Source organism: Poeciliopsis prolifica, unplaced genomic scaffold (assembly GCF_027474105.1).
Source record: "Poeciliopsis prolifica strain line A6 unplaced genomic scaffold, Auburn_PproV2 SCAFFOLD048, whole genome shotgun sequence".
NCBI classification, from domain to species: domain Eukaryota; kingdom Metazoa; phylum Chordata; class Actinopteri; order Cyprinodontiformes; family Poeciliidae; genus Poeciliopsis; species Poeciliopsis prolifica.
Window position 1 is genome coordinate 1,393,315 of NW_026562423.1, and position 25,480 is coordinate 1,418,794.

At 42.0% G+C, this 25,480-nt stretch overlaps 1 protein-coding gene across 1 annotated transcript; it reads right to left on the reverse strand.

Annotated features, from left to right (window-relative positions):
• Positions 1 to 8,349: 8,349 nt before the first annotated feature.
• On the reverse strand, positions 8,350 to 11,366 carry LOC129377600 (serine/threonine-protein kinase pim-2-like). The gene is made up of 9 exons (XM_055057680.1): positions 11,196 to 11,366; positions 10,812 to 11,096; positions 10,568 to 10,681; positions 10,329 to 10,423; positions 9,621 to 9,668; positions 9,316 to 9,534; positions 8,798 to 8,975; positions 8,541 to 8,711; positions 8,350 to 8,441 (listed from the first exon to the last, which is right to left on the reverse strand). The coding sequence occupies exons 1-9, from the start codon at positions 11,302 to 11,304 to the stop codon at positions 8,350 to 8,352; spliced, it is 1,311 nt and encodes a 436-aa protein (XP_054913655.1). The 5' UTR covers positions 11,305 to 11,366.
• Positions 11,367 to 25,480: the final 14,114 nt, after the last annotated feature.

Sequence of the window (25,480 nt, forward strand, 5' to 3'; positions counted from 1 at the left end):
CACTTGTAGTGAACTACAGCTCTGCAAAGTATTGACTCAGGCGCTGTAATATTGCGACAGTCACTATGTGAGCTCAACAAATCTTAATATGAATTAAGATATGTGGTTTTAATTCTAGTTTCTGTTTCGTCCTACCAAGCAGTATCTTTGCCTAAATCCAGCCAGTAAAGTGAGTCCGATGCTGAAAATGCTTTTTTTTCACAGAACGTCTCACCCTCCGCCTGGGCCAACGGGCCGCTGGAAGGTGTTTTTGTTTCCAGAGGAAGATGAGTAAATTACTTCCATTCTTTAATCTGAAACATCTTTCGACCTCCCTGTTTTTTACCTCCACACTCTAAAAACAAAGCGGTAAGTGGCATTAGGTAGAGGTTTTTATGAACTCAAAGATCTGTTGGGATTGTTTTCTTTGTTCACATTCTAAACCTCACTTCATGAAAACGCACGCGCAAAGGACATTTTCACGAATCTCCACATTTGCAGAGCGTGACTCCGATTCATTGGCGGAAACAAACGGTGAACATTTTGCCAAGCGAAGACACATCAAGTATGTTGATCAGTGGTCCACTCCCTATTACTTACCTGACCCTCTGTACAGGTGGGATAAGATTAGAACATTTCAGAAAATAGAAAATGATAACATAGATAGAACATTCCCCCAATGATCACTTTGGGTTACTCACCCAGTATGATGCTGCTGAAACACTAGGCGGCGCTTTGAAAGAAGTCAGTGCCGCTTGGTAATGCTTGGTGGAATGTTGCCGCAACCTTCAGCATTCCTGCATTCATTTGGTGTGGAGTGCTTTCGAAGGCAGCTTTATCTACTGGACATTACCGAAAAAAGAATAACATTAAGGAGAAGAACATTTTGACGGCGAGAGGAATGGCGGACTTGTTACTGACAACAGACATGTGAACTTCCAATTGCCATGTCTTCTAATAAGTTGAAAAATCTGACGCAGTCAAACAGTTATCTAACTTATTTCACTTTTTAGAGTGTACACCAGCCTGGAGGAAGAGAGAGCAGGAGGATAACAAGGAGATGAGGGGGTTAAAGAATTGGAAGAAAGGCTCAATGGGGACCAGCTGTAGGGTACTGGGCAAAGGCCAGGGAACGTTCTGCATGGATAAAAGGAGGACGATATACCCCCAGGAGAGAAGGAAAGGCCAGAGAAGAAAACACCGCAGATTAGATTTAGACCGAAAAACATAGAGAGGAGGGAAAACACCGGGAGATACTCAAAGGCAGAAAAGCAAATAGAGAAATAAACATTGCCAGCAGGAGAAGGAAAAGAGGAAAGTGAGACCTGCATAATCTGGACTTGCGGTTTCAAGACTCACAGCTTTCACAGGTTTGCTTAGTTTTTTGGGGGTTTTTCCCTGTAACTGTCAGCGGCAGTACAAAACCCTCCAGAACATCGGCGTCTCTGAACACAGCGAAACAATGTCAGAGATCAAGTGAAGGATCAAGTTTTCCCCCTAAGAGAACGATGGTGTTTTCAGTAGTACCGCCCAACATCCGGTCCAGTTTAACTGTGAATTGACCCTGTCTCTTCTGCCTCAATTGCAATGCAACATCATGCTGTGAGCAGAGGGATATTTTAGGAATGGCTGCTTTAGCACGAGTAGCTGAGGCGGCTCAAAAGTTTGGAAGTTGCTGACTGAAACGCGTTGAGAGTATCTTCTAAATCGGCAAACCCAGTTTCTGGAATCTGCAACATCATCATCAAAGTCCTGGCTCATATTAGGCTCTCAGACACAATGTGCAGGTCTAACAATAGTTTCACACTGTTCCACGAGATCAGCAGGTGCTAGCAATCCATCAAACTGAAACAGGGTTGCAGCACAAAGTAGGACAGTGGAAGAGGGTTCCAGCAAAGGGAAAACTGTTTTTTATGCACCTAAACCTTGCAACATGTTAGGCTCGATAAATTGTCCTCAAGCAATTTCGATGAGCGGCGATCCGTCGATTAATTTTGAATTTATTTAACCCACCGACAGTCTTAGCATGAAAACGGAGCACAGCAGGCAGCAGGGAAACAGGGAAGTATTTCATCGGACTGTCAGTTCCCCAAACTACACAGGAAAAACCAGTGCGACCCCGCCGCACCACCCACAGGGTAAACAGCTTGCTGTGTCCTGTAAGCACCGTCTCTTAAGACAGCAGAAGGGTTTTTAATTCAATCATATCAGACGGTTTTCAAATAAAGTAGTCTGTTTAAGGTAATAATAGTACAACTAATATTCTTCATATCCAGATCAATCTAAATCCCATTTTGTGTTGGTTTTTTGAATCACACGGTGGTGAACTTGCTGGTTTGCTCTTTATGATTGAAATCTGCTTAAGGTCACAAACCGACAGAAACATGAAGGATTTTCTGTCATGTTTCTAGTGAGAGGAATCTCTTGGACAGGCAACAACTAGGTACTTTTGAAGACTTTATTGAGATTGCTTATGCAATAACTTTTTTTTTCTTCGTCTCAGCAGTCTTCCAGGATGCCACTGGGAAGGAGAGGCCAGTGGTTAATGATGGGTTTTGAACAACTGCTGACAGAGGAAGAAAATGTAAGACACGGACCTTGCTGGTAGTGGATGGAGTCGAGTTCTAGGAGGGGTTTTGAGTGTTTGGGTGCTTGATGATGGTTTATCCAGTCCTTGATTTTCCTTGAGACTCTGAGAAGGCTTTGAGCGGATGGCAACTATTCAGAGAGGACTTTGGACCGAGCCTTTCAGGAAGGCCAAAGGAACAGGAATGGGAATTTGGGCAGGAAGGTAAGTTTCTGACAGGAAAACTCAACTTTCAAACTCTGGCAAGAAAAATAATCAATCACTTGACGCTAGCAAACCAGGCCCCCTCTCAGGTCAACGTTCAATTTCTTCAATGAATTAAACATCTGACTAACAGTAGAAACATCAGTGATAATTTTATGTGTGCAACTGGATGTTAATTCTGGCATTAGGGGTTTCAAAGAAAGGCTGCGACAGGGGGCTGGGAGTTTCTATCAGATGCTTAGGAATGAAGGAGAGGACCCTCAAGCAGCTGCTGCAGGAGTGCTGGGAATTTCCAACAAACCAAAGATAATCAGCTCCTCACAGTTAAGATGCCCACGTGTGTTGAGGAGCAGCTTTCTCGGTGGAGCAATGCTGCCACCTTGTGGTATGAGAAAAGTCACGACCAGATGATTTCTATGAAAAGTTTGCCGATATGTTGGTTTAGTTGTTTCTAATGACTACTGTGCAATTTATGTTTTTCATAATGGCAAACCACCATTAAGCCAGCAAAAATATCCCACCTCCAGAATCGGCTTAGACCACAGTAACAGTTGTGAGTCTTTTTGGAGGTAAGTCTCTAACATTTCACATTTTCTTTGCAAAATGTTTTCAAATGTTTCCACAGATTCTTTTCTTGGATCTGGACTTTGGCTGGATCATTCTGTTAGACCTCCAGATGGTTGTTTTCTGTCATCCAGCTAGAAGGTGTACGCTTCCTTTTACGGGAATACCTAAAATTCAATCATTTTCAATAGTAAAGCAAAAAAGCACAGTTGACAATGGAAATTTCAGCTTACTTCCTTGCTCTTCTGGAATGAAATTAGCAATAATACCTGGACCAACATTAAAAATATGATAGTGTGTGTTTGGCTGAAGCTTGAGTCGCTACTTTTTCTTTTATATTTCCCACCATAATTTAGCAGGACGTTTTAATCCTTACTGGGAACATCAGAGTGAAATTTGCTGGGATCTCTGAGCTTTGAACTTCAACTTCAAACCTTTACAATGGTGACATCTGATGACCGATTTTAGTATTTTATGCAATGAAAATAAAATGCAAGCAAGGCAGGTTTACTGTGTTTATGCACAAAAAAGGTCAGCACACATGCATGAACGCACACAATCTGATTGGCTCAACCTTGAGCTTCACTGCAAAGGCCTGATTTGCAGTGAACCAGTAAAATGATGTCAGATACATGACATCATTTTACATGATGTCATGATGAAGTGCACCGGTTCCTCCTGCAGCAAAACAGACCCACAACAGTTTTTCATTTCCTTACAGTGAAAGCTAGAGCAAAAGTGACTGCCAGAACCGTCTCTTTTACAATAATTGTATGGGTGCCACAGATTAAACATTTTGCCAAGATAAGAGGCATTTTAGCTGAATATATAACAGAAACCTGTCAAGTCTCCCGTTTTGGCCAGGAAACTTCCGTATTTTCCCCCCCTTCCCTTATCATTGTTTTACCCTGTAAATATCCCGTATCATGGCCTTCTACTGCTTTTACGCTAGTTTCTTCTCCCTGCTCCGACGTCAGCACTGCGAGGCGACGTTTACCGTATTTTCAAATCCAAAACCTGACAGGTAGGCACAGAAACAGGAGTTCATCTCAGGCCAAAAGCTTGCTGGAACCTCTAGTGGCCAGTAGGTGTCACTGTGCACCAGCTAATGAGAAGCCTCTCATCCATCTACAGTCTATCAGATCCTAACCAGATTTATTTTGCTCTTGTTCTTACTTAATGTTTTGGGGTGTTTTTTTTTTTTTGGTTTTTTTTTAGTATTAACATTATGTTTTTGCAATTAGGGGCTTCTGCTGTATAAACTGGTTTAATGTATTTCATAAAGGAGGGAATTTAAGATGAACAGCTTTAAAAAACCAGATAACTTTTTGTTGCCAAGGAACAAAAGGGGGGTTTGGAGATATCAGTTACATACTGATGGATAACAATAATAGAAAAATGTTTCATAAGAGCTTTGACTAAGTAGAACTCTGTCATAGTGAGAAGTGCATGAATATCTGTCTCTCCAGTGTGTGTGTGTAATGTCTCCAGGTGGTGTGGTGAACCCGAAGCTCTTCCCGGAGAGCAAATATTGAATCAAGGATTGTTAAACATAGACGACACGGTTGGATTAACGCTTAGGACTTCTGTCAATAAGCTAAAGGTTTTCCCTTTCCAAAAATGCACTTGAACCTGGTGAGGTTCCAGAACCCCAATGAAATTTCCTGGTTGAGATCAGATCCAATAGCAAGCAGGAGCGCTGAAGAATCGTGATATGAAGACGTTTTAATGATGATGATGTTGTCATTAAAACCCTGTAACTCATCCAAAAAGACTTGTAAAATCCTTAACTCTGGTGTGAGGTGCAGCCAATCAGTGGGAGAAAAAAGGAATTGGCTACTTCACAAACGCCAGCCAAAGCATGTCAACGTGAATTGGGCTTAAGAATTTTAGCTTCCTAAACTACGCAGTAGCTATGCACTACAAGGAAAATCTGCAAATACTAAACCGTGATTAGGAGGGGTATTAAAAAGTATCAAAATAAAGCAGCATGTCCTGAAAACTATTTAATTAACCACTAGTTTGTGTTGCTCTGAGATCAAAATCAGTAAAAATATGGAAAGTTTGACCGGCATGAAGTGACAAAATGTGGGAGAATTCAAAATCATTTCACACCGACTTCTATTTCTTTGAATTAGTACTTTTGTTGTGCATGGCCTAATATTGCATTCAGAAACCAAGCGTGGATAATGACGGTGCGTCACGATGTTGGGGTTAGCATTCAGCCTGCCTTCCTTCTGTCTTTCTACCAGCAGCCATCCAACATTTCAGTCAAACCAGCTGCACCGAGTTGTTCAATCTCCCAATGAACACCCAAAAAAAACTCTGCCTAAATATAGAAGTGGGGGGGGAAAAAATCAACATCAATAAAACAGGCAGCAAGAAAATGTTCTGCTTATCAAACACTGAAACGGAACTGCCTGAGAGAAAATGCTGAAGAAAATACCACAAAATCTGTGGTATCATTAGCCAAATAGATGTGTACACTATAGATTCTTAATGGCAGAGCAGAGCTTAACTGTTTCTGCAGATGTTGCTGAATGAAAATCTTTCCTTTCTTTTTATTGCTTTTCTCTGCAATCCACTTTTGTCTTTGCACTCCATTAATCAGGTATTGACTGCATGTGTGCGCTGACAATGTTTCAGCCCAGATTTTGCTCAGCTGCAGTCAGTTATCGCTTTACAAAATCCAGGGAACGTTTTGGTTTTCCCAAATCAGACAAAGAAAGTCGACTTAACAGCAGCCAGTGAAACAACAGTAGGGCTTTTAGCCTCTAAAGAGTACGAATGTGGTTGCTTGGAGTCCTCTGTGAATACATTTTTCTTTTACTGGCTTTCTAGTATGTAGAAATAAGTAACGTGACTTAATTCTCCAGTTTCCACCTGTCACCACAACCTGCTCTGCCTGCAGCTAACGCTGAGTAGGGTGAGAAACTCGGTCATCCCTGAGGGATTCAAGAGTAGAGCTGCTGCTCCTTCACATCGAGAGCAGCATCTGGGTCACGTCCCACCTGGAGGAGGCCCCAGGGTGGACCCAGATCACGCTGAAGGGACTATGTTTCTCGGCTGGCCTGGGAAGGCCTTGGGATTCCACACGATTAATTGCCTATTAACGGTCTATCATTAACTTAAACGTACGGTGATAATGCTTACTACTGGGGTGACAGTGGTAGGAGTTTGGCCTGCAATGGTCTGTCTCTGTCATGTCCTGGAGCAAGACAATTTATTGCAGGAACAATATAACATCTGTGGCTACAATCCATTAGCTTATTATCATTGGTGTGTGATGATGAATACATAAATTAAAAACTAGTTGGTAGACATTTTTGTTGACATTTTCTGCTTTATTAAACTGAATATATTTTGTGAAAATATTTTTTCACAATATTTTTTTTCTGGAGGAAAATGATTTTCCTGGAGGAGAAGAGCTTCAAGGAAGATGCGTTGAGCAATTGATACCTGTCATTTTTATGGTCTTTCTGCAGTCTATGAATCGCTCTTGGTCTGACCCCGCCCTGAAGCCTTTATGCCACGTCAAACCCCAGCAGAGGTGAAACTCAGAGACAGCCAAGACTTCAAGACCATAGGGGTACTCAAACCCCTCCACCACGATAAGGTGGCGATTCTGCGAAGGGGAGGAAACCAGCAGAGTGCATCGAAGCTTTATATCAATGCAATCCCCCATCCTGAGCAAGCACGGGGCGACAGTAGAGAGGAAACACTCCCCTTTCAAAGGAAGAGACCTCTAGCAGAACCAGGCTCAGGATGGGCGGCCGTCTGCCTCGACCGGCTGGGGTTGGAGAGGACAGGAAAGTGGACAAGACAAACAAAACATACACTGGAGCGCTGGCTCTGATGGAAGAACAGACCTAAAATGATAAAGAATATGTTAGAGGGTCGATATTGTTGTCTGAGTGGAGTTACAAAAACAGCTCATAGATGTCTTCAGGATGACCTAGATTAATATCAATTTGATCCAGCAAATTTTTTTGACTCAAGGAGAAAACCAGAGTACCCAGAGAAAATCTACAAATCTTAAATTATGCTAAAAACACACATGATCATATAACAAATATTTTTGGACTCAATAGAACGTGACTTGAACACCTCACCAGGGAGGCGTCCAGGAGGCATCCTAACCAGACGCCTGAGCCACCTCAACTGGCTCCTCTCGATGTGGAGGAGCAGCAGCTCTACTCTGAGTCCCGACCAGATGACCGAGCTTCTCACCCTATCTCTAAGGGAGAGCCCAGTCACTCTACGGAGAAAACCCATTTCTGCTGCTTGTATCTGCAACCTAATTCTTTTGGTCATGATCCAAAGTTCATGACCATAGATGAGGGTGGGAACGTAGATTGGTAAATCGAGAGCTTCGCCTTTTGACTCAGCTCTCTCTTCACCACGACAGACCGGTACAGTACCCGCTTCACTGCAGACACTGCAATCCACCTGTCGATCTCCCGCTCCCTTATTCCCTCATTTGTGAACAAGATCCTGAGATACTTAAAACTTGGGGCAGGACACCCTCCCCCCTGAACCAGAGAAAGCACTCGAAACTTTTCCGGTTCAAGACCATGGCCTTGGATTTGGAAGCACTGATCCCCATCCCACCTGCTTCACACTCACTCGACTGCGAACCGCTCCAGTGCCCGCCAGTACCCATCAGCTGCTTCTGGAGTCTCACAGGCCAAAAAGGACCGAAAGGACTCCTTCAGCCTGACAGCAGTTTGAGGGTCGCCGCCGCGACAGGCAAAGACAACCCTGTGGCCACAGCTCTGCCGCAAGGTTGTCAACCTCTCACACCAGCTCCGGCTCCTTTCTCACCAGAGAGGTGGCATTCGACGTCCCAAGAGCCAGATTCAGAAACCAAGGATCAGACCGCCAGGGCCCCCTTCCTCGGCCATCACACATTCCACACTGCACCTGAACCCCTTTGGTCCCTGAAAACATTCTGAAAACATGCTATGAAAATAAATGTTAAAATGTAACATTTGAATGTTTGTGTGATGCGTACTCTATGAAAACCATGGGTGATTGAGCAGTTCTTCCAGCGTTGGACGCTCCTCTGGGTCTTCCTTCAGGCACTTAGTCAGAATATCCTGGCAGTCTGGAGGGTCAGAGGTCAAAGCGCAACAACAGTTAGAGCTGGGGATAGAGGACAGATTTATATATGCTGTGAGAAGATATAGTACAATGCCTGTCTCACTTTCAGAAAGCGTCTTGCTGATCTTCAGCTTCTGTTTAAGAAAGCTCTTGGTCTCAAAACTCTTATCATGGAGAATTTCAAACATGATCACTCCCAGCTGCCACACTGTTGTGGGTCCAGCAGAATATTTCCTTTGAGTTCGATACTCTGGTGACTCAAGAGCATGGGTCCCTAAAAATGTGTCAGAATTAAGAGAGTCAGAAAGAAGAACAGTAAAAAGAATATCAGTTTTCTCAGAAAGAAGCGAGATATCTTACCTTGGAAGATGGTAAATTTCTTTCCATGGTCAAAGCAACTTAGACCAAAGTCTATGAGATAGGCTCGTAAGCCTTCTGAGCTCCTCTCAATAAGGACATTTTCCAGTTTAATGTCTCTGTGGAAGATGTTTGCATGCTGAAGTTGAACTGTTGCTTCCATCAGCTGTTTTAATATGACCTACAAGACAAAAATGATTTGAAGCTCATAATTCTGCAGATTGATGTTGGACTTCTCTGGTGAGAAATTCAGTGAGAAATACAGTGACATGTAAAGATTTTTAATTTTATATGGACTTTTTTTTTCACATTGTCACATAACACCCACACACGTCAATGTTTGTAGAGACATTATGAGATGCATGAACATAAAAGTTTTACAAAATTGTTTTACAGAGGAAATATTGCACTGTATTTCATCCTTCTGATTTTATCATATTCACTAAGAAACAAAATCCCCAACTGAGGCAGTAACTGAGAATTTTTAAAAAACCCTCTTGAATTTCCATCCAGCATCTTACCTTGCACTCCTCCTCATTTAGACGACCTTCATTCTGATCAAGGTAGGTACTGAGATCATCTGAAGGCATGGGCCTGTCCATCACCAGGAGGAGCTCCTGCTCCAGTTCATACCAGTCCAGCAGGGACACTGTGGCTAACTGCTTTGATGAATTAGTAGTTAGAGTGTTCAGCTTCAACATGACGGCCACCTCCATCGCCATCTCCCTACCATTCTCATCCTGAAACATCAAAGCAAACAGGAGAAACCCTTCATCTGGAATCCAATAGGACTTAAAATCAATCGTAGATGCTGTTGCTCACTTACCTTATGTTTGCGGTGCACCTTTTTATTTGGGATGTGTTTGATAGCCACCTATACCATAGAAGCAAAGCATTGCTCAGCAATAGGAATATCCTTTCAGGGAATGTTCAGATTTTCTGAAGTTGATTGATGTTGAGTTATCAGTATTTTGATGAGTTCACACCAAACGCTTTTTGAGTGTCAGGGACATTTGGTTTACGTTCAAAGTCTATGTGTAGGCGTGTCCAGGGCTGTTGCGTTTCGACCGTCCAGCTTTGAACCGTTTGGCACGTCAAACATAGATTTTGAATGTAAACCAGCGAAACCTAAGATATGTTTGCATTCAAAGTGCACACACGTTGAACTTGAAGCGTCGGATGTGTATTTGATGTGCGGAACGTATTAGTTATGAAAGCGCCATTAAAATCGAAAGAAAATTTAGCTATCTAGTTTGGTCTTTCCAAAATCAAATTTAAGACTACAAGAACTGAAAATGTTCACAATTGTGCAATTCTAATATGTATTAGTGAATATTATCCATTTGCACCTTTATTCTTAAAGTCTCATTGGTTTATGAAATCATTTATCTAATATAGTCCTATTTTACAGACCTGAACTTTTTCAGTTTGAGACGTCATTAGCTAAACTCAGCTGAAAGAGTCTGACTAGCTGTTAGACTTGCACCTCCATGAGGATATCAACTCTTTTGTACATCATTTTAAGTATTCCTACCGGTAATTTATCCACCACTCGATATCCAGCAAACACAGATCCATAGCCTCCTTTTCCCAGTAGATGTAGCTCAGTATATTTTTTCTGGAATTCAGCTAAACACATGAACACATCTTTAAATTTCATAAAGCATCAGAATAAACTGTTCACTAATGTTACCATAGATCTAATTATCACTACACCTTAAGTCTCTCTAACTAATGCTTATATTACAATTCTATTGCAAATTAAACTCTGACCTCTTAGAGCGTCCATTTCTTCTTTTCTCTTCTTCCTTGCACTCCTCCTCCTATTTGTCATCTCTGGTTCCTCAGTGTCCTCATCCTTCTTCATATTCCTGTTCTGTAAATCGCCTATTCCTGCGCTGCAAAGTTCCAGGTTGGAACTGCTGGACTCTAAAAATGAGAAAAACCCATAGAAACAGCACAAGTATTTTAACATACAGAAGAGAAAATTAACAGAAGTTTCATCTAAGATGCTAACCTGTGCTGATGTCCTCTGAGGATGAGGGCTCTTTGGTTGTGACCTGCTGCAGGAGTCCCTTGTTCTTCCTCTCAGCTGGTGATTGAGACCCCTCTCCTTCTTCTGTTATTTTCCTCCTCAGTCGCCCCACAATCCTCGTCTGGCCCTGGTTGCCTTTCGATGGTCCTAACATCTTAGGAACCCTGGTCCATTTTCGGCGGTGTTTTTTAACCTTTTTCCTTCTCTTTGGTGTCTTGTCTTTAATAGACTCAGGACACTGTGGCATCATGCTGCTGCTGCTGATCTCTAAAGTAAGAGATGTTGGGAATAAATAGTGATCATTTTTTACATGTATGGTTTGTCAACATGAGCCAATTTAACATTAGTTTGATGAAAGCAGCCAACCTATGAGGATGTCAATTGAGGAGGAGGAAGACTCTCTGGTTGGAACCTGCTCCTGGAGGTCTTCCTTCCTACACTTGGCTGGTGTTGAACTGTCTTTTGTTTCTGTCATCTTCCTCTTCAATGTTTTCGTGTTTCTAAGCTGCTCCTGGCAGCTTCTTGAGGTTCCGGGTGTCTCAGAGACCCTGATACTTGGTTTGTGGATCTCACTGTCCTGAGCAGACTCTGGAAGCTGCAGCATCATGCTGCTGCTTGACTCTACAGTGACAAATGTTGTGGAAAATGAATGATTAGTTAAAGTACATGTTCAGTTCTGAATCAGCTCACATGGTACTATCTGATCAGGGACTTTATTACATTAGCTGTTGTACATTTAATTGATTTTCATCCAAATTCATGCTTCTCTGAGAAGCCAACAGAGATTGACACATTTCAATGTTCCTAACCAACGGAAGTTAACAAAACAGAAGTTCTGAGCGATAAATACTCTAACTTTCTTAACTATACATTAAGAGGTTTATAATACTGTTATTGTTAAATGTGTAAAATGACCTGAATTGTTAGATCCACCACACTCTAAAACATTTGAGCATTTAATTGACGCAATTAAATGCATCAATTAAATGCATTTAATTAACGCATTTAATTGTGTCAATTAAATGCATTTAGACAATTAAATGACACGTTTACTTGTGTCATCTAATTGACGCAATTAAATACGTCAATTAAATGCGTTTAATTAACGCATTTAATTGCATCAATTAAATGCATTTAGACAATTAAATGCGTCTAAATAGTTACGCATTTACTTGTGTCGACTATCTTCTATTCTAAATTCATTCTTTAGGTCAAATGAATTTAGTGAGTTTTCGATTTTGAATCTAAATGTGTGAGTTTGTGAAAGATAAACTTACAAACTTAAGTTGTGTTAACTTTTTATGAATTTTGTCAAACCTCCAAGAAGTAAAGTTATTTTAACTTGTGCAGGAAAATAATAGAGAAATGTGAACTCTAACTAGATTTTCTTCAATATTGTAAAATAATTATTTGGTTTATATTGCAGCATCAAGTTAAAATTCGATTAAAAACTAACCAATTAAAAAAAAAAGTTTAAACAACTTGTCTCTTGTTAAATCAACTGCATGTACTTCAATTTCTTATTTAAAACCAATACATTTTTTGGGTTGACTTCAGTTGCATTTTCAAGGCAGCAGGCGGATTTTCATTTTCAAGTCAAACCACCTTCAAATGTTTTACAGTACAACTTTCCAAAATTTGTAACATAAACCATGTCTTGATAAGAATGAAACTCAAACTCATTACCTTCTGTTATCCTGACTCCTGGGCTTTCACGCTTTTGTTCTGATTCTTCAGCCATGTTTTTGTAGATTTCAGTGTAATTTTATTCACTTAAAAATAGCAGGTTTAACTCTGATAGTTACATCTCACTCTATCAAAGATTTCTGACGAACTGAGCTCAAATGGAATGTTGGGTTTTGACACCAACCAGTGTGACATCAGGAAGAAGGTTCCAAAAGTTTGGTCACAAATGTTAGAATGGAAGCAATGATTCTTAGCAGTCCTCTGACTTAAACCCATCCAAACCTACAGAACAGGAACATCCCCAAAATAAAACGAGGGTGGTTCTTATCCTCTGAGCTCGGGTTCTCTACCAAAGGCCTGGGAGCTTGAGGGTTCTGCGCAGTATCTTGGCTGTGCCAAGGACTGCACATTTCTGGACTGAGATCCAGAAATGTGCAGTATTATAAACCTCTACCACAATGGCTTTCCTCTGATGTTTATCCACTACGACAATGTCTGGTTGGTTCGCCATTACCAGTTTGTCTGTCTGGATCTGGAAGTCCCACAGGATCTTAGCTCTGGCGTTCTCCACCACCTTTGGGGGTGTTTCCCACTTTGATCTCGGGGTTTCCAGTCCATATTCTGCACAGATGTTTCCATGTACGCTTTCCCTGCCAGTATCTTGCACCCTGCTGTGATGTGCTACACCTTGGGTCTTGTCTGGTGTGGTAGATCTGGGCCTCTATTGCTCTGGTGTTTGGGGCCTGTTCCTGGGCGGCCAGGATGAGGGTCTCTGTGCTGTCCTTGAGTCCAGCTTTTTCCAGCCATTGGTAGGATTTACTGATATCAGCCACTTGGGTTATTTGCTGGTGGTACATCCCATGTAGGGGCTTGTCCTCCCATGATGGTATCTCTGGCACCTCAACCTCCGTTCCCTTTTGTCTGAGACATTCACTGAGCACATTGTCTGTTGAGGCTTTGTCCCTGATGTATTTATGGATCTTAGTTGTTTCGTCCTGGACAGTGGTTCTAAAAAAAAATTCCCTTCTCACCCACCGCGGGTGGTTCTTATCCTCTGAGCTCGGGTCCTCTACCAGAGGCCTGGGAGCTTGAGGGTTCTGCGCAGTATCTTGGCTGTGCCAAGGACTGCACATTTCTGGACTGAGATGTCTGATGTTGTTCCTGGGATCTGTTGTAGCCACTGCTCTAGTTTGGGGGTTACTGCCCCGAGGGCCCCGATGACCACAGGCACCACTGTGGTCTTCACCTTCCAGGCCCTCTCCAGTTCTTCCCTAGGCCCTGGTATTTCTCCAGTTTCTCATGCTCCTTTTTCCTGATGTTGCAATCACTTGGTATTGCTACATCTACCACAACGGCTTTCCTCTGATTTTTATCCACTACGACAATGTCTGGTTGGTTCGCCATTACCATTTTGTCTGTCTGGATCTGGAAGTCCCACAGGATCTTAGCTCTGGTGTTCTCTACCACCTTTGGGGGTGTTTCCCACTTTGATCTTGGGGTTTCCAGTCCATATTCTGCACAGATGTTTCTGTACACAATGCCTGCCACTTGGTTATGTCGCTCCATGTACGCTTTCCCTGCCAGTATCTTGCACCCTGCTGTGATGTGCTGGACTGTCTCAGGGGCCTCCTTGCACAACCTACACCTTGGGTCTTGTCTGGTGTGGTAGATCTGGGCCTCTATTGCTCTGGTGTTTAGGGCCTGTTCCTGGGCGGCCAGGATGAGGGCCTCTGTGCTGTCCTTGAGTCCAGCTTTTTCCAGCCATTGGTAGGATTTACTGATATCAGCCACTTGGGTTATTTGCTGGTGGTACATCCCATGTAGGGGCTTGTCCTCACATGATGGTATCTCTGGCACCTCAACCTCCGTTCCCTGTTGTCTGAGACATTCACTGAGCACATTGTCTGTTGAGGCTTTGTCCCTGATGTATTTATGGATCTTAGTTGTTTCGTCCTGGACAGTGGTTCTCACACTCACTAGTCCTCTGCCTCCGTCCTTGCGGCTCGTGTACAGTCTCAGGGTGCTGGATTTGGGATGGAACCCTCCATGCATGGTTAGTAGCTTTCCAGTCTTAATATCTGTGGCTTTTATCTCCTCCTTTGGCCAGCTAATTATTCCAGCAGGGTATCTGATTACTGGCAGGGCATAGCTGTTTATCGCACTGATTTTGTTCTTGCCATTGAGCTGGCTTCTCAGGACTTGCCTTATTCGTTGGAGGTATTTAGCTGTGGCTCCTTTCCTTGTGGCCTCATCGAGGTTGCCATTTGCTTGTGGTATACCTAGGTACTTGTAACTGTCCTCTATGTCTGCTATTGTTCCTTGTGGGAGTGAGACTCCTTCTGTGCGGATCACCTTCCCCCTCTTTGTGAGTTGACCAAATTGCAAGCATCTTTGTGATCAGCCGACCACACTTCTCTACTCCGAATGACATCCCAATGTCAGTGCTGTAGATCCTGGTGGTGTGGATCAGTGAGTCGATGTCTCGCTCACTCTTGGCATACAGCTTGATGTCATCCATGTAGAGGAGGTGACTGATGTTGGCCCCATTTTTGAGTCGGTATCCGTAGCCAGTCTTGTTGATAATTTGGCTGAGGGGGTTCAGGCCTATGCAGAACAGTAGCGGGGACAGAGCATCTCCTTGGTATATGCCACATTTGATGGACACTTGTGCAAGTGGTTTGCAGTTGGCTTCAAGGGTGGTTTTCCACAGCTTCATCGGCAACTGTGCGGTCTATGAGGAGTTGGTGTTTGGCTCCTCTGGTATTTACACCGATACCCTTCTGTGCCGTGCTCATGTGTTTATCCATGTGTTTGCTTATCTTGGCCGCTATGATGCCTGACATGAGCTTCCAGGTTGTGGAGAGGCAGGTTATTGGTCGGTAGTTGGGTGGGACTGGACCCTTTGATGGATCCTTCTGGATTAGGATTGTCCGCCCTTCAGTTAACCATTCAGGGTGAGTCCCACTTTGTAGCAGCTGGTTCATTTGGGCTGCCATTCGCTCATGGAGAGCATGAGTTTCTTTAGCCAGTAGGCATGGATCATGTCAGGCCCTGGTGCTGTCCAATTTTTCATGCCTGAGAGTCTTTCTTGAACATCTGTCACAGTGATGGTTACCGGGCTTGCTCAGGGAGGTTGCTGTGGTCCTCTCGTAGAGAGATCAGCCACTGTGCATTGCTGTTGTGGGACGCCTCCCTTTCCCATATGCCTTTCCAGTATTGTTCAGTCTCAGTTGTTATTACCCTGCCATTGAGAGTACACCTTAGCTGGTTGAGTGGAGAAGAGCCGGTTAATCCTTCTGGATTCATTCTCCCTTGTGTATCTCTTTAGGGGCTGGCCAAGGCTTGGAGCCTCTGTTTGGCAGTCTCGAGTGCTTCAGGTATGGGCATCTGGCTGTACTTTCTGGGTACTGGTCTTTTCATTGTACCCTTGTGGAGCTCTGACAGTTGGCTCACTTCCCTCCTTGTACCTTGATTTAGCCTCTAACCGTCTTTTCCATGGTGGGTATTGGGTCTCCTGGTTGCTCTTATAGCCAAGTATCTCAAGGATCACTGATGCTGAGTTTCTGTTATGGTGTTGGTAGGATCGTTCTTAATGCTGCATTCACATTCTCAATGAGACTTTCTGATGGTACTTCACTCAGCCGTTGTAATTGGCGCCGAGGAGGCCTGGTTGTCATTCGGGTCATGATTCTCTCTCTCAGGTCAGCAGCTGTCTCGTTCAGCTCTGTTTTGCTCATTGGGGCCGTGTATCCCCTCACTGGGTGGGGACTTGTAGTTAAGTCCCCACAGTTCTGACATCCGGGTTCCTCCCTTTTGCCGTAGCATTTGTGTTGTATCTCGTCAATCTCAAGTTGTGATAGCAGTTGCCGTTTGCGGATGTTGGAACACTGAGCTACTAGTTGTTTAGCGCTTAGTGTTGACTGGGATGTCGAAGTAACCATTCCTTCCCCAGTCTTTGCATGTAACCCCTCTGACTAGGGTTACTTGAGTAGTAGATCCACATTTTCATCTCTCGCCCATTGTTCCAGTGGCCCATTTGTCATCAAGGTGCTCTGGTTCCCCAACACCTGACGCAGACCTTGTTTGGCCGGGCGACGTCTGAGCCGGCATGTTATGCAACTTAGTATCTCTCATGGTATGAGGTAGGCAGTAGCTTGAAGGGTCTTGCCTAAGGACCCAGACTGGATTCGAACCCTGCCCTCTCGGGTGATATACTGATGCCTTATGTATTGAGCTATCCAGTCAGCTAGTCAGTCAGCTTAGTTGTTTCGTCCTGGACAGTGGTTCTATATATATATATATATATATATATATATTATATATATATATATATATATTATATATACTGATCGAAATAAAGGGAACACTCAAATAACATCCTAGATCTGAATGAATGAAATAAATATGAAAATAATTTCCACCTGTTGTCTATTCCATTTGCACAACAGCAGGTGATATTGACAGTTTTGCTTTCAAAGTAGACAGTTTGATTTCACAGAAGTTTGATTTACTTGGAGTTATACTGTGTTGTTTGAGTGTTCCCTTTATTTTTTTTAGCAGTATATATATATATATATATATATACTATATATATATATATATATATATATATATATATATAAATAGTCCCACAGGATCTATATAATTTATTTAGCCGACTGGAAAAGCAGGGCTTCATGATAACCACCAGAGGGAGCAGTGTTTTTGCCTGCTTGTTTGAGAAAGGGATGAAAAACATTAGACCGGAAGAAGTAGCTTTGTGCTGTTTGCTTCAATAGGCTAACGTGCCTACCGGTTTTCAACTGTCCTAAAAAGAAGATTTTTGTAAAAAACTGTGGAGGAACTGCGGGCCATGTTCTGTCTTGACATTTTGCGAGTTTCTGTTAAATGTTATTGGGTTATAGTTAAATAATAACCTGTTGTTATTTTACTGAATGTATATTTATCTGACCTTACTATAGTGCCGGTTAGCGTGAATGTCCAGTTGCCACCATCAATTCTCAGTTGTAAGCAGAGTTTAACTTAGTGAGTATTTTACATGTTGTATAACACTGAGTTGACCAAATTGCAAGAAGTCTGTATTTTATTCATTTTTCTTTTTTGTAGAAGTGTGCCTGCTTCAGTTGTTTATGCACTCAGTTTGAACTTGTAGTACAGTATTTGAAACATAAACTTGCTTAAAAAGAGGAATTCATTTTTCTGTCTTAGTACCTGTCACTTTATTCTTTTTCTCAAAAGAGAATTCACCTCTTTGTAAAACTCCAAATTTATTCAACAATACTCTTATAGCGCTATAACATGAACAAACGTGTTACAAGAACGAAAGCGTTACGAGATGAACGAAAGCGTTACGAGATGAACGAAAGCGTTACGTGATGAACGAAAGCGTTACGTGATGAACGAAAGCGTTACGTGATGAACGAAAGCGCTGCGACATGAACGAAAGCGTTACGTGATGAACGAAAGCGTTACGTGATGAACGAAAGCGTTACGTGATGAACGAAAGCGTTACGTGATGAACGAAAGCGTTACGTGATGAACGAAAGCGTTACAACATGAACGAAAGCGCTGCGACATGAACAAAAGTGCTATGACATGAAGAAAAGCGTTGTGATGAACGAAAGCGCTACGACATGAACGAAAGTGCTGTGACATGAACAAAAGCATTACGTGATGAACGAAAGCGTTACGTGATGAACGAAAGCGTTACGTGATGAACGAAAGCGTTGCGACATGAACGAAAGTGTTGCGACATGAACGAAAGTGTTATGTGATGAACAAAAGCATTACGTGATAAACGAAAGCGTTACGTGATGAACGAAAGCGTTACGTGATGAACGAAAGCGTTACGTGATGAACGAAAGCGTTACGACATGAACGAAAGCGCTACGACATGAACGAAAGCGCTGCGACATGAACGAAAGTGCTGTGACATGAACAAAAGCGTTACGTGATGAACGAAAGCGTTACGACATGAACGAAAGCGCTACGACATGAACGAAAGTGCTGTGACATGAACAAAAGCGTTACGTGATGAACGAAAGCGTTACGTGATGAACGAAAGCGTTACGTGATGAACGAAAGCGTTGCGACATGAACGAAAGTGCTGTGACATAAACGAAAGCGTTACGTGATGAACGAAAGCGTTACGCGAGGAAAGAAAGCGTTGTGACATGAACAAAAGCATTACGTGATAAACGAAAGCGTTACGTGATGAACGAAAGCGTTACGTGATGAACGAAAGCGTTACGTGATGAACGAAAGCATTACGTGAGGAACAAAAGCGTTACGTGATGAACAAAATAACGTAAAGGATGTTAGATATGAACTGGATGGATTTCAAGAGGATTTTAAAAATATTCTCAGTTACTGCTTCAGTTGGGGATTTTCTTTCATAGTGAATATGATAAAATCAGAAGGATGAAATACAGTTTCCTCTGTAAAACAATTTGGTAAAACTTTATGTTCATGCATCTCATAATGTCTCTACAAACATTGAAGTGTGTGGGGGTTACGTGACAATGTGAACAAAATCCATATACAAATAAAAATCTTTACAAGTCACTGTATTTCAATCTGGAGAGACTCACACAGAGAAGAAAACAGCATTTAGAAGATTTAAGAAGAAACAAATTCTTTGGTGACAGTTGCGGATCACCGCGGGCAGGAGATCAGCTCGGTTGAGCTCGGACAGTCTTCCCCCAGGACCGAAAACAGGTGGTGGGACTGGGTGGGTGCGGAAGGATGGAGGATGTCCGACAGGATGGAGATGGGGAGGAGATGGGAAGGAGGTGGGTCACAACGTGCCGACCAGCAGGTCGACCCCACGTAGCTTGGCTTTTTGAAGGCGTCCTTGGATGACCATTGGCTTGAGGCACCTGATTGGCTGCAGTAGGACGTGATTGAGTGATGAGTGTAAGATGGGTCTAGACTCCCAGCTTGAATTTTCGCCTAGGCTCAATTTCTCACTTAAGTCCAACATCAATCTGCAGAAATATGAGCTTCAAATCATTTTTGTCTTGTAGGTCATATTAAAACACCTGGTGGAACAACCATTTAACTTCAGGATGCAAACATCTTAAATTGGAAAATGTCCTTATTGAGAGGAGCTCAGAAGGCCTACAAGCCTAAATTGCTTTGACCATGGAAAGAAATTTGCCATCTTCCAAGGTACAATATCCCGCTTCTTTCTGTCTGTTCTGAGAAAACAAGCATTCATTTTACTGTTCTTCTTCTGACTCTCTTAATTCAGACACATTTTTAGGGACCCTTGAGTCACCAGAGTATCGCACACACAAGAAATATTCTGCTGGACCCACAACAGTGTGGCAGTTGGGAGTGATCATGTTTGAAACTCAAGACGCTTTCCAAAAGTGAGACAGACATTGTACTATATCTTCTCACCGCATATATAAATCTGTCCTCTATCCGCAGTTCTTACTGTTGCGCTTTGACCTCTGACCCTCCAGACTGCCAGGATATTCTGACTAAGTGCCTGAAGGAAGACCCAGAGGAGCGTCCCACGCTGGAAGAACTGCTCAATCACCCATAGTTTTCTTAAACTACCCATCACACTGACATCAAAATATTAAATTAAATTTTTTTTGTTCTAGTTAGTTTAGTCTCATTTGGGATGAGGATTAAGGTTTGTAATTTGGGGGGTTTTATGGAGTCTCTGGTTTTCTCCTCTAGTTGAACATTTATTTTTATAGCATGTTTTCAGCACCCTCCCATAGGCCCACCACCTGTGAGAAAGGCAAAAGGGAACGGGTGCAGTGTGGAATGGGGGATGGCCATGAAAGGGAGCCCTGGCGGTCCGATCCCAAAACGTAGCCTTGATGACGTCCACATAAACCAGAGGCCCCTTATGCTCAAATAGTATTTGGTCTCTGGACGCAACATTACACATCCAAGATCTCGGAATCTGACGACTTGGTTAAAATATTTTTTTTTTCCAAGTAAAAAAGTTAAAGTTAAAAAAGTTATTAGTCTTTATGGTTATGACAGTAAAATACCAGGCAGCCAATATTATAGTTCTTAAATCAACATTAAACAGAAAACGCTTTAAATTCTCCACTATCCTCTCTACCACCAGTGTGGCTCGCATTAATAACTGCAAACCGCTTGCAATTATTGATGCGGTGTGTGCCTTCTAAAGAATATTGAGCTCTAGTTCGATTCGGGGATTTCCTAAAGACTGGCAACACAGACATTAAAATCCACCATGTGCCGTGAAAGACAAAACTTCAAATCTCAAAAGGTTAAAAAAAAGGGGGAAAAAAAGACCAACTTTGCTGAAAAACATTTTACCATTCAGTTATCTGCAGAAATCTTTCCATTTAAAAATAATAGCCTGGATAAAGAGGTTGACATAAAATCCCTAATGGCACAAATCGTGCTTGGTGACCCAAGTGCAAGCAGACGTTAACGTTAAGGCTGAACGTAAACGAGAAATGGGTCTTCCGGGATTTGTCAATGTGTAGAGAGACGGAGAGAGAATTCTGCTTCCTGCAACCAAGCAGCGCTGCTTGGTTGTCTACCATTTAGTCAGCCCAATGTTAGTAGCTAATGGAAGCTCGCATAGTGTCTATGCTGAGATACTAGCAGGCCAAGCTAGTTGCTTCCCCTGAGTTTGATGCGTTTGTGGCGTCACCTAGTTATGTTGGACCAAGATAGCTAGGGATTTCCAAGAGATGTAAAGTGCTTTTATAACGTATAGACTGTACCACAGCAAATAGTAATTTTGTGTTATTGTGGGGAGCTGAGAGGTCAACTTTTTCTTTGGAAAGAAAGTCAAGCCCAAATACGTAACTTCACATTCAAAACAAGCCCAAAAAAACCACAACTTTACTAAAGTCGCTTGTAATAAGCGGGCTGAGCAACACTGCTTGGAACGAAGAACAAAGTAGATTCTAAAATACAGTCTGATGCCACATAGGTATTACTAATTAAACGCTTTTAACCAGTTAGTCACACTTGTAGGTGCTTGTACTAAAGAGGCATTTATGCCAAAATCTTAACAGAAATTGTCAGTGAAGTTAAATGCTTTATTTTTTTGGGGTCGTTTGAGGCTACGATACTTGGATGTCTAGCCTTTTTTAATTTTATTCAAATAACACAGCAAAGAACAACAGCTTCGGAGAGACAATGTGATCTGTCCGTCAAAGTGAGAACAAAAGCAGCTCAATTATTTTGTTAACAATACTGTTGCTAAGCATCGTAAATGTGCGCATAATAAGCATGGATCTGAAGCAGGCATGTTGATGCCACACTGTACATGAGGATTTGTGGAAAGGCTGATTTAACACCTTGTACCTGAGAACAACCGTGTCAAGCACTGTCTGAAACCACTCAGCTAACCACCGGGTGGAAAAAATACTATAAAAAGCTGAATTTAGCAGGTTGTTTCTAGACCATGTTAAACAAGAGAAGACAGGGTTGTGCAGGTGTTAAAGAAGGAGGTGAACTAGTAGTCCAGTTGCTACATAAGTCCAGTTGCTACATAAGTCTCAATCAATCATAGCTTTTATTAAATCTGTTTTTACCATACATTTTGGATGTCATAATAAAGATTCTTATAAATCAATCTTTGATGACTAAACATCAAAATCAGATGTTATGACTGATTCTTAGCTCGTTGTGGAGCAAAATACACAAAATGTTCAGTCTCTACTTGTGCGGACACACCCAGTAAGAGTAGAAACAGCCATTTTTAGGTAGGGATTTTTATTTGTAAAAAAGTGTTGAAAAACATTCTGCATTTTGCTTCAACTTCAGTTATTCACCACTTTTCATTTGTCTATAATACGTTGAAATAAAATCCTAGCAAAGTAATTAATAAATTAGGGGCTACAATACATTGAAAACTAATTGTAGCTTAAAATAGCAAAAAAGTGCTCAATGCAAATTGCTGTGTATTTTTACATTTTAAGTAGGACAGATGCAAATAAACATGCAGAAGCAGGATTACATTTTTCTGCTTTCCAGCGAGGTTTTGTTCTATAATTATCGGTTATTTCCAGCTCTGTAAATGCCCGCCAAGGAGCACCATAAAGAGATGAGCTGCAGGACGAGCCTGGATAAATAAGTAGAACCGGGGTAGATCATTTTGTGCTATTTCCAGACACAAAGGTAGCTTGGAGGAAAGCGGAGAAAACACACGGAGTGGCAGCCGATACGGGGAGGTCAACCCAGAGAAATGGATCATCCTGTAAATGACAGAGGGCTGATGAATCATGGCGGCGGGTCCTTTTAACAAAATGAGTTGCTTTATACCGGATTGAGGACAGTGATTATGGGAAAATCTGAGAAAGGGAGAGCTGGAGGTAAGAAGCACTAAACACCACAAAATTGCACAAACTGGAATTAGGGAAATACATTTCTTTTTAATAGAAACGCAACAATTTATAAAACCTTTTTTTGACAAAACATGCTTGCATTAGGTAATTTTTCAGCTGTATGGAAATAGATTTATTTCACAAAACTGCAATATTTCACAAAACTTTTCACATCATGTGAGTCACGTGATCAAGAGATGGATGTTGCTACTGGTGGAAACAACGACAAAGACGACAGGAAGTGGTAGGAGGAGGATGATTTGCAGCTGGCTCCACCAGAACTCTCACACCATTGAGCAGTTAATAAAATTGTGTGTCCCTCTAACGTGTTGACGCCATAACACTTATTCATATACGTAGCCACTCCCAAGTATAAGCTCCAACCCAGAGTGCCTGCTTCTAGGACCAAACACTAACTGTTTAGCTGTTTACATCCGTACCACCATACTACTTATGTTCAAGCTTATTCACGTGTCATTTTAATTTAATCTCTTAATTAATGTAAACTGAGCTTTTGGAAATGTTTTTTTTTTGTTGTTTTCGAACATTAGCAGCGTGTAGGCAAAGATACGTTCGTAATGAAAACACAGCTACTGACCTCTAATCGGATTCGAAAGGACCCCTGGTGTTCGTTCCAGAGTGTATGGATGGGTGAGTTGAAATTCTTTATTTGTTTCTACAACCCACGACAGTCATTTTCTACTTAATCTTGAAGAGGTGTTAACGTTATACTCATAAAGTCGTTTTCTCTTTCCGCCGCCTACACTGTGGTTTAATAAGAACGTTTTAAAGAAGGATTAAGAGGACGCTTTTGATTCTGCCTGTAATAGACTTCACAAATCGAGTGAGTCATCGGCTGACCGGCTCTCTCTGCTTCATTGGGTCATTATGATCAGTGATGATAAGCTGATGGCAGTCTGTTTCCCAGTCTGCGTGGCGTAGAGCTTTGTTTTGGACGGTCGGATCCGACTTTTTGCGTCTCCTCCATGGCTGAGGTGCAACTTCCTGGAGATAAAATGGAAATAGATTGAGCTTTTAAAAATGTTATCTGATTTTATGGTAGTTATTGTTATGTGTGTTATGGCTTAATTGTGAAGATGGGAAACCACAGGACAGAAGAAGAATCGTCTTCTTTGTGGATTGCACAACCACCTGATCCTGGTGTCAAAATTCTTTAGCGAAATGCGTGTTTTTTTTTAGAAATTGTAATGTTTCCATTTAGCTCATGTCCACCAGGACATGAGCTAAATTTAAGGACACGTATACAGAGGATTCAAGAATATTACTTGATTATTATTTCTTTTTTTTTTTTTTTACTCCTTCTAGTCTTCCTTTTTCCTCTCTACTTCCATTTCCTTTTCCCGTGTCCCGAAAAAAGTAAAAAAAAAAAAAAAGAGAATCCAAAAAAAGTTCAACAGAAAGGTGAAAGAAACAAAAAGGTACAGCAGGGGGCCAACCCTATACAGGGCCGTCAAAGCCCCTGCTAATACCGGACTAAAGAAAGAAAAGAGGGAAAAATAATATACTAACACAAAATAACCGAAAACAGGACAACCGGTCTCACCAGGCCATAATAATTACCCAAAACAAAGAAACAAACCAGAAAAACAAAAATCCCACATGGCATGCAGGAGGCGTCAGCTGTGTCCGAAGGCCGCCGAAGTCAAGCACGCCTCGTCAGGACGCATCCGTCTTGGTGGTAGAGGAACGAGCGGCAGGGCGGGTGGGTGGCGCCCAAACTGTCACAAACCCAGACTATTTATAGGCGGTCCAAGCGCCTACAAATATACTAAGGTATATTAAACACAAAATCACTCAACTAAAGTCAATACAAAATTAAAGAAAAATAAAATTTATAAAGTGCCCAAAGTACATAACACTCATCCCCCCCAAAAAATATCAAATTACATGGTCAATGGAAACGCAGCTGCTGTTCCATTTACTACTAAACAAGGGCAACTTTAAACAGGTGGGTTTTTAGGCTTAATTTAAAGGGATTCGGTGTTTTGGCAGTTTCACAGTTTTCTGAAAATTTGTTCCAGGAAGCTTTATTGGTCAAAGACTTGAAAAATCAACATTGCTAATCAAAGAAGACAAAATCATAAAACACAGAAAAAACACAAGAATAAAGTAAGATATTAAATACAAAGGAGTCAACAAGATATGGCAATAATAACGTGCTGAAGAGGCAATAAAGAAAGGAACACAAACATAAATGACTCCCTGGGATTATAACAGAGGTCTTCAGTCACAGCTCAGCATGAAATTAAATTTCAGACACATTTCAGATATATGTAATTAACGTCAAAGTGCTTCAAAGGTTCACCTTGAGTGTGCAGCTCTCGATTTCAAGAATGATTCACAAAGCGTAGCGCCGCACAACGGCTTGACCTCCGTATACCAGACCAATTAGCCGAGTTTGCGTTTTAGAAATGTTAACCATTGCAGTTCAGGGCTCTCCGGCTCTTCGACAGTGAGGTGTGCCACTTTGAGAAGGAGCAGCACTCGTTAATAGAAACGTGGAAACGTTGGGACAATTAGCACACCAGCTCTCTGACCTCTTTGTTTCTAATCAGAGTACGTGACCAGCGTTTTTTTGTTTTTTTTTTATCAGCAGACTGCACACTT

Bases quoted from the DNA above. Each gene is read 5' to 3' on its own strand.
- LOC129377600 (XM_055057680.1), bottom strand. From the start codon at position 11,304: ATGACAGAAACAAAAGACAGTTCAACACCAGCCAAGTGTAGGAAGGAA. The intron at 10,424-10,567 runs GTCAGAGTTTAA...TCATGTGTTTAG, and splicing joins AGAAATGGACGCTCTAAGAG to CTGAATTCCAGAAAAAATAT. The intron at 8,976-9,315 runs GTAAGATGCTGG...TTTGTCTTGTAG, and splicing joins TAAATGAGGAGGAGTGCAAG to GTCATATTAAAACAGCTGAT.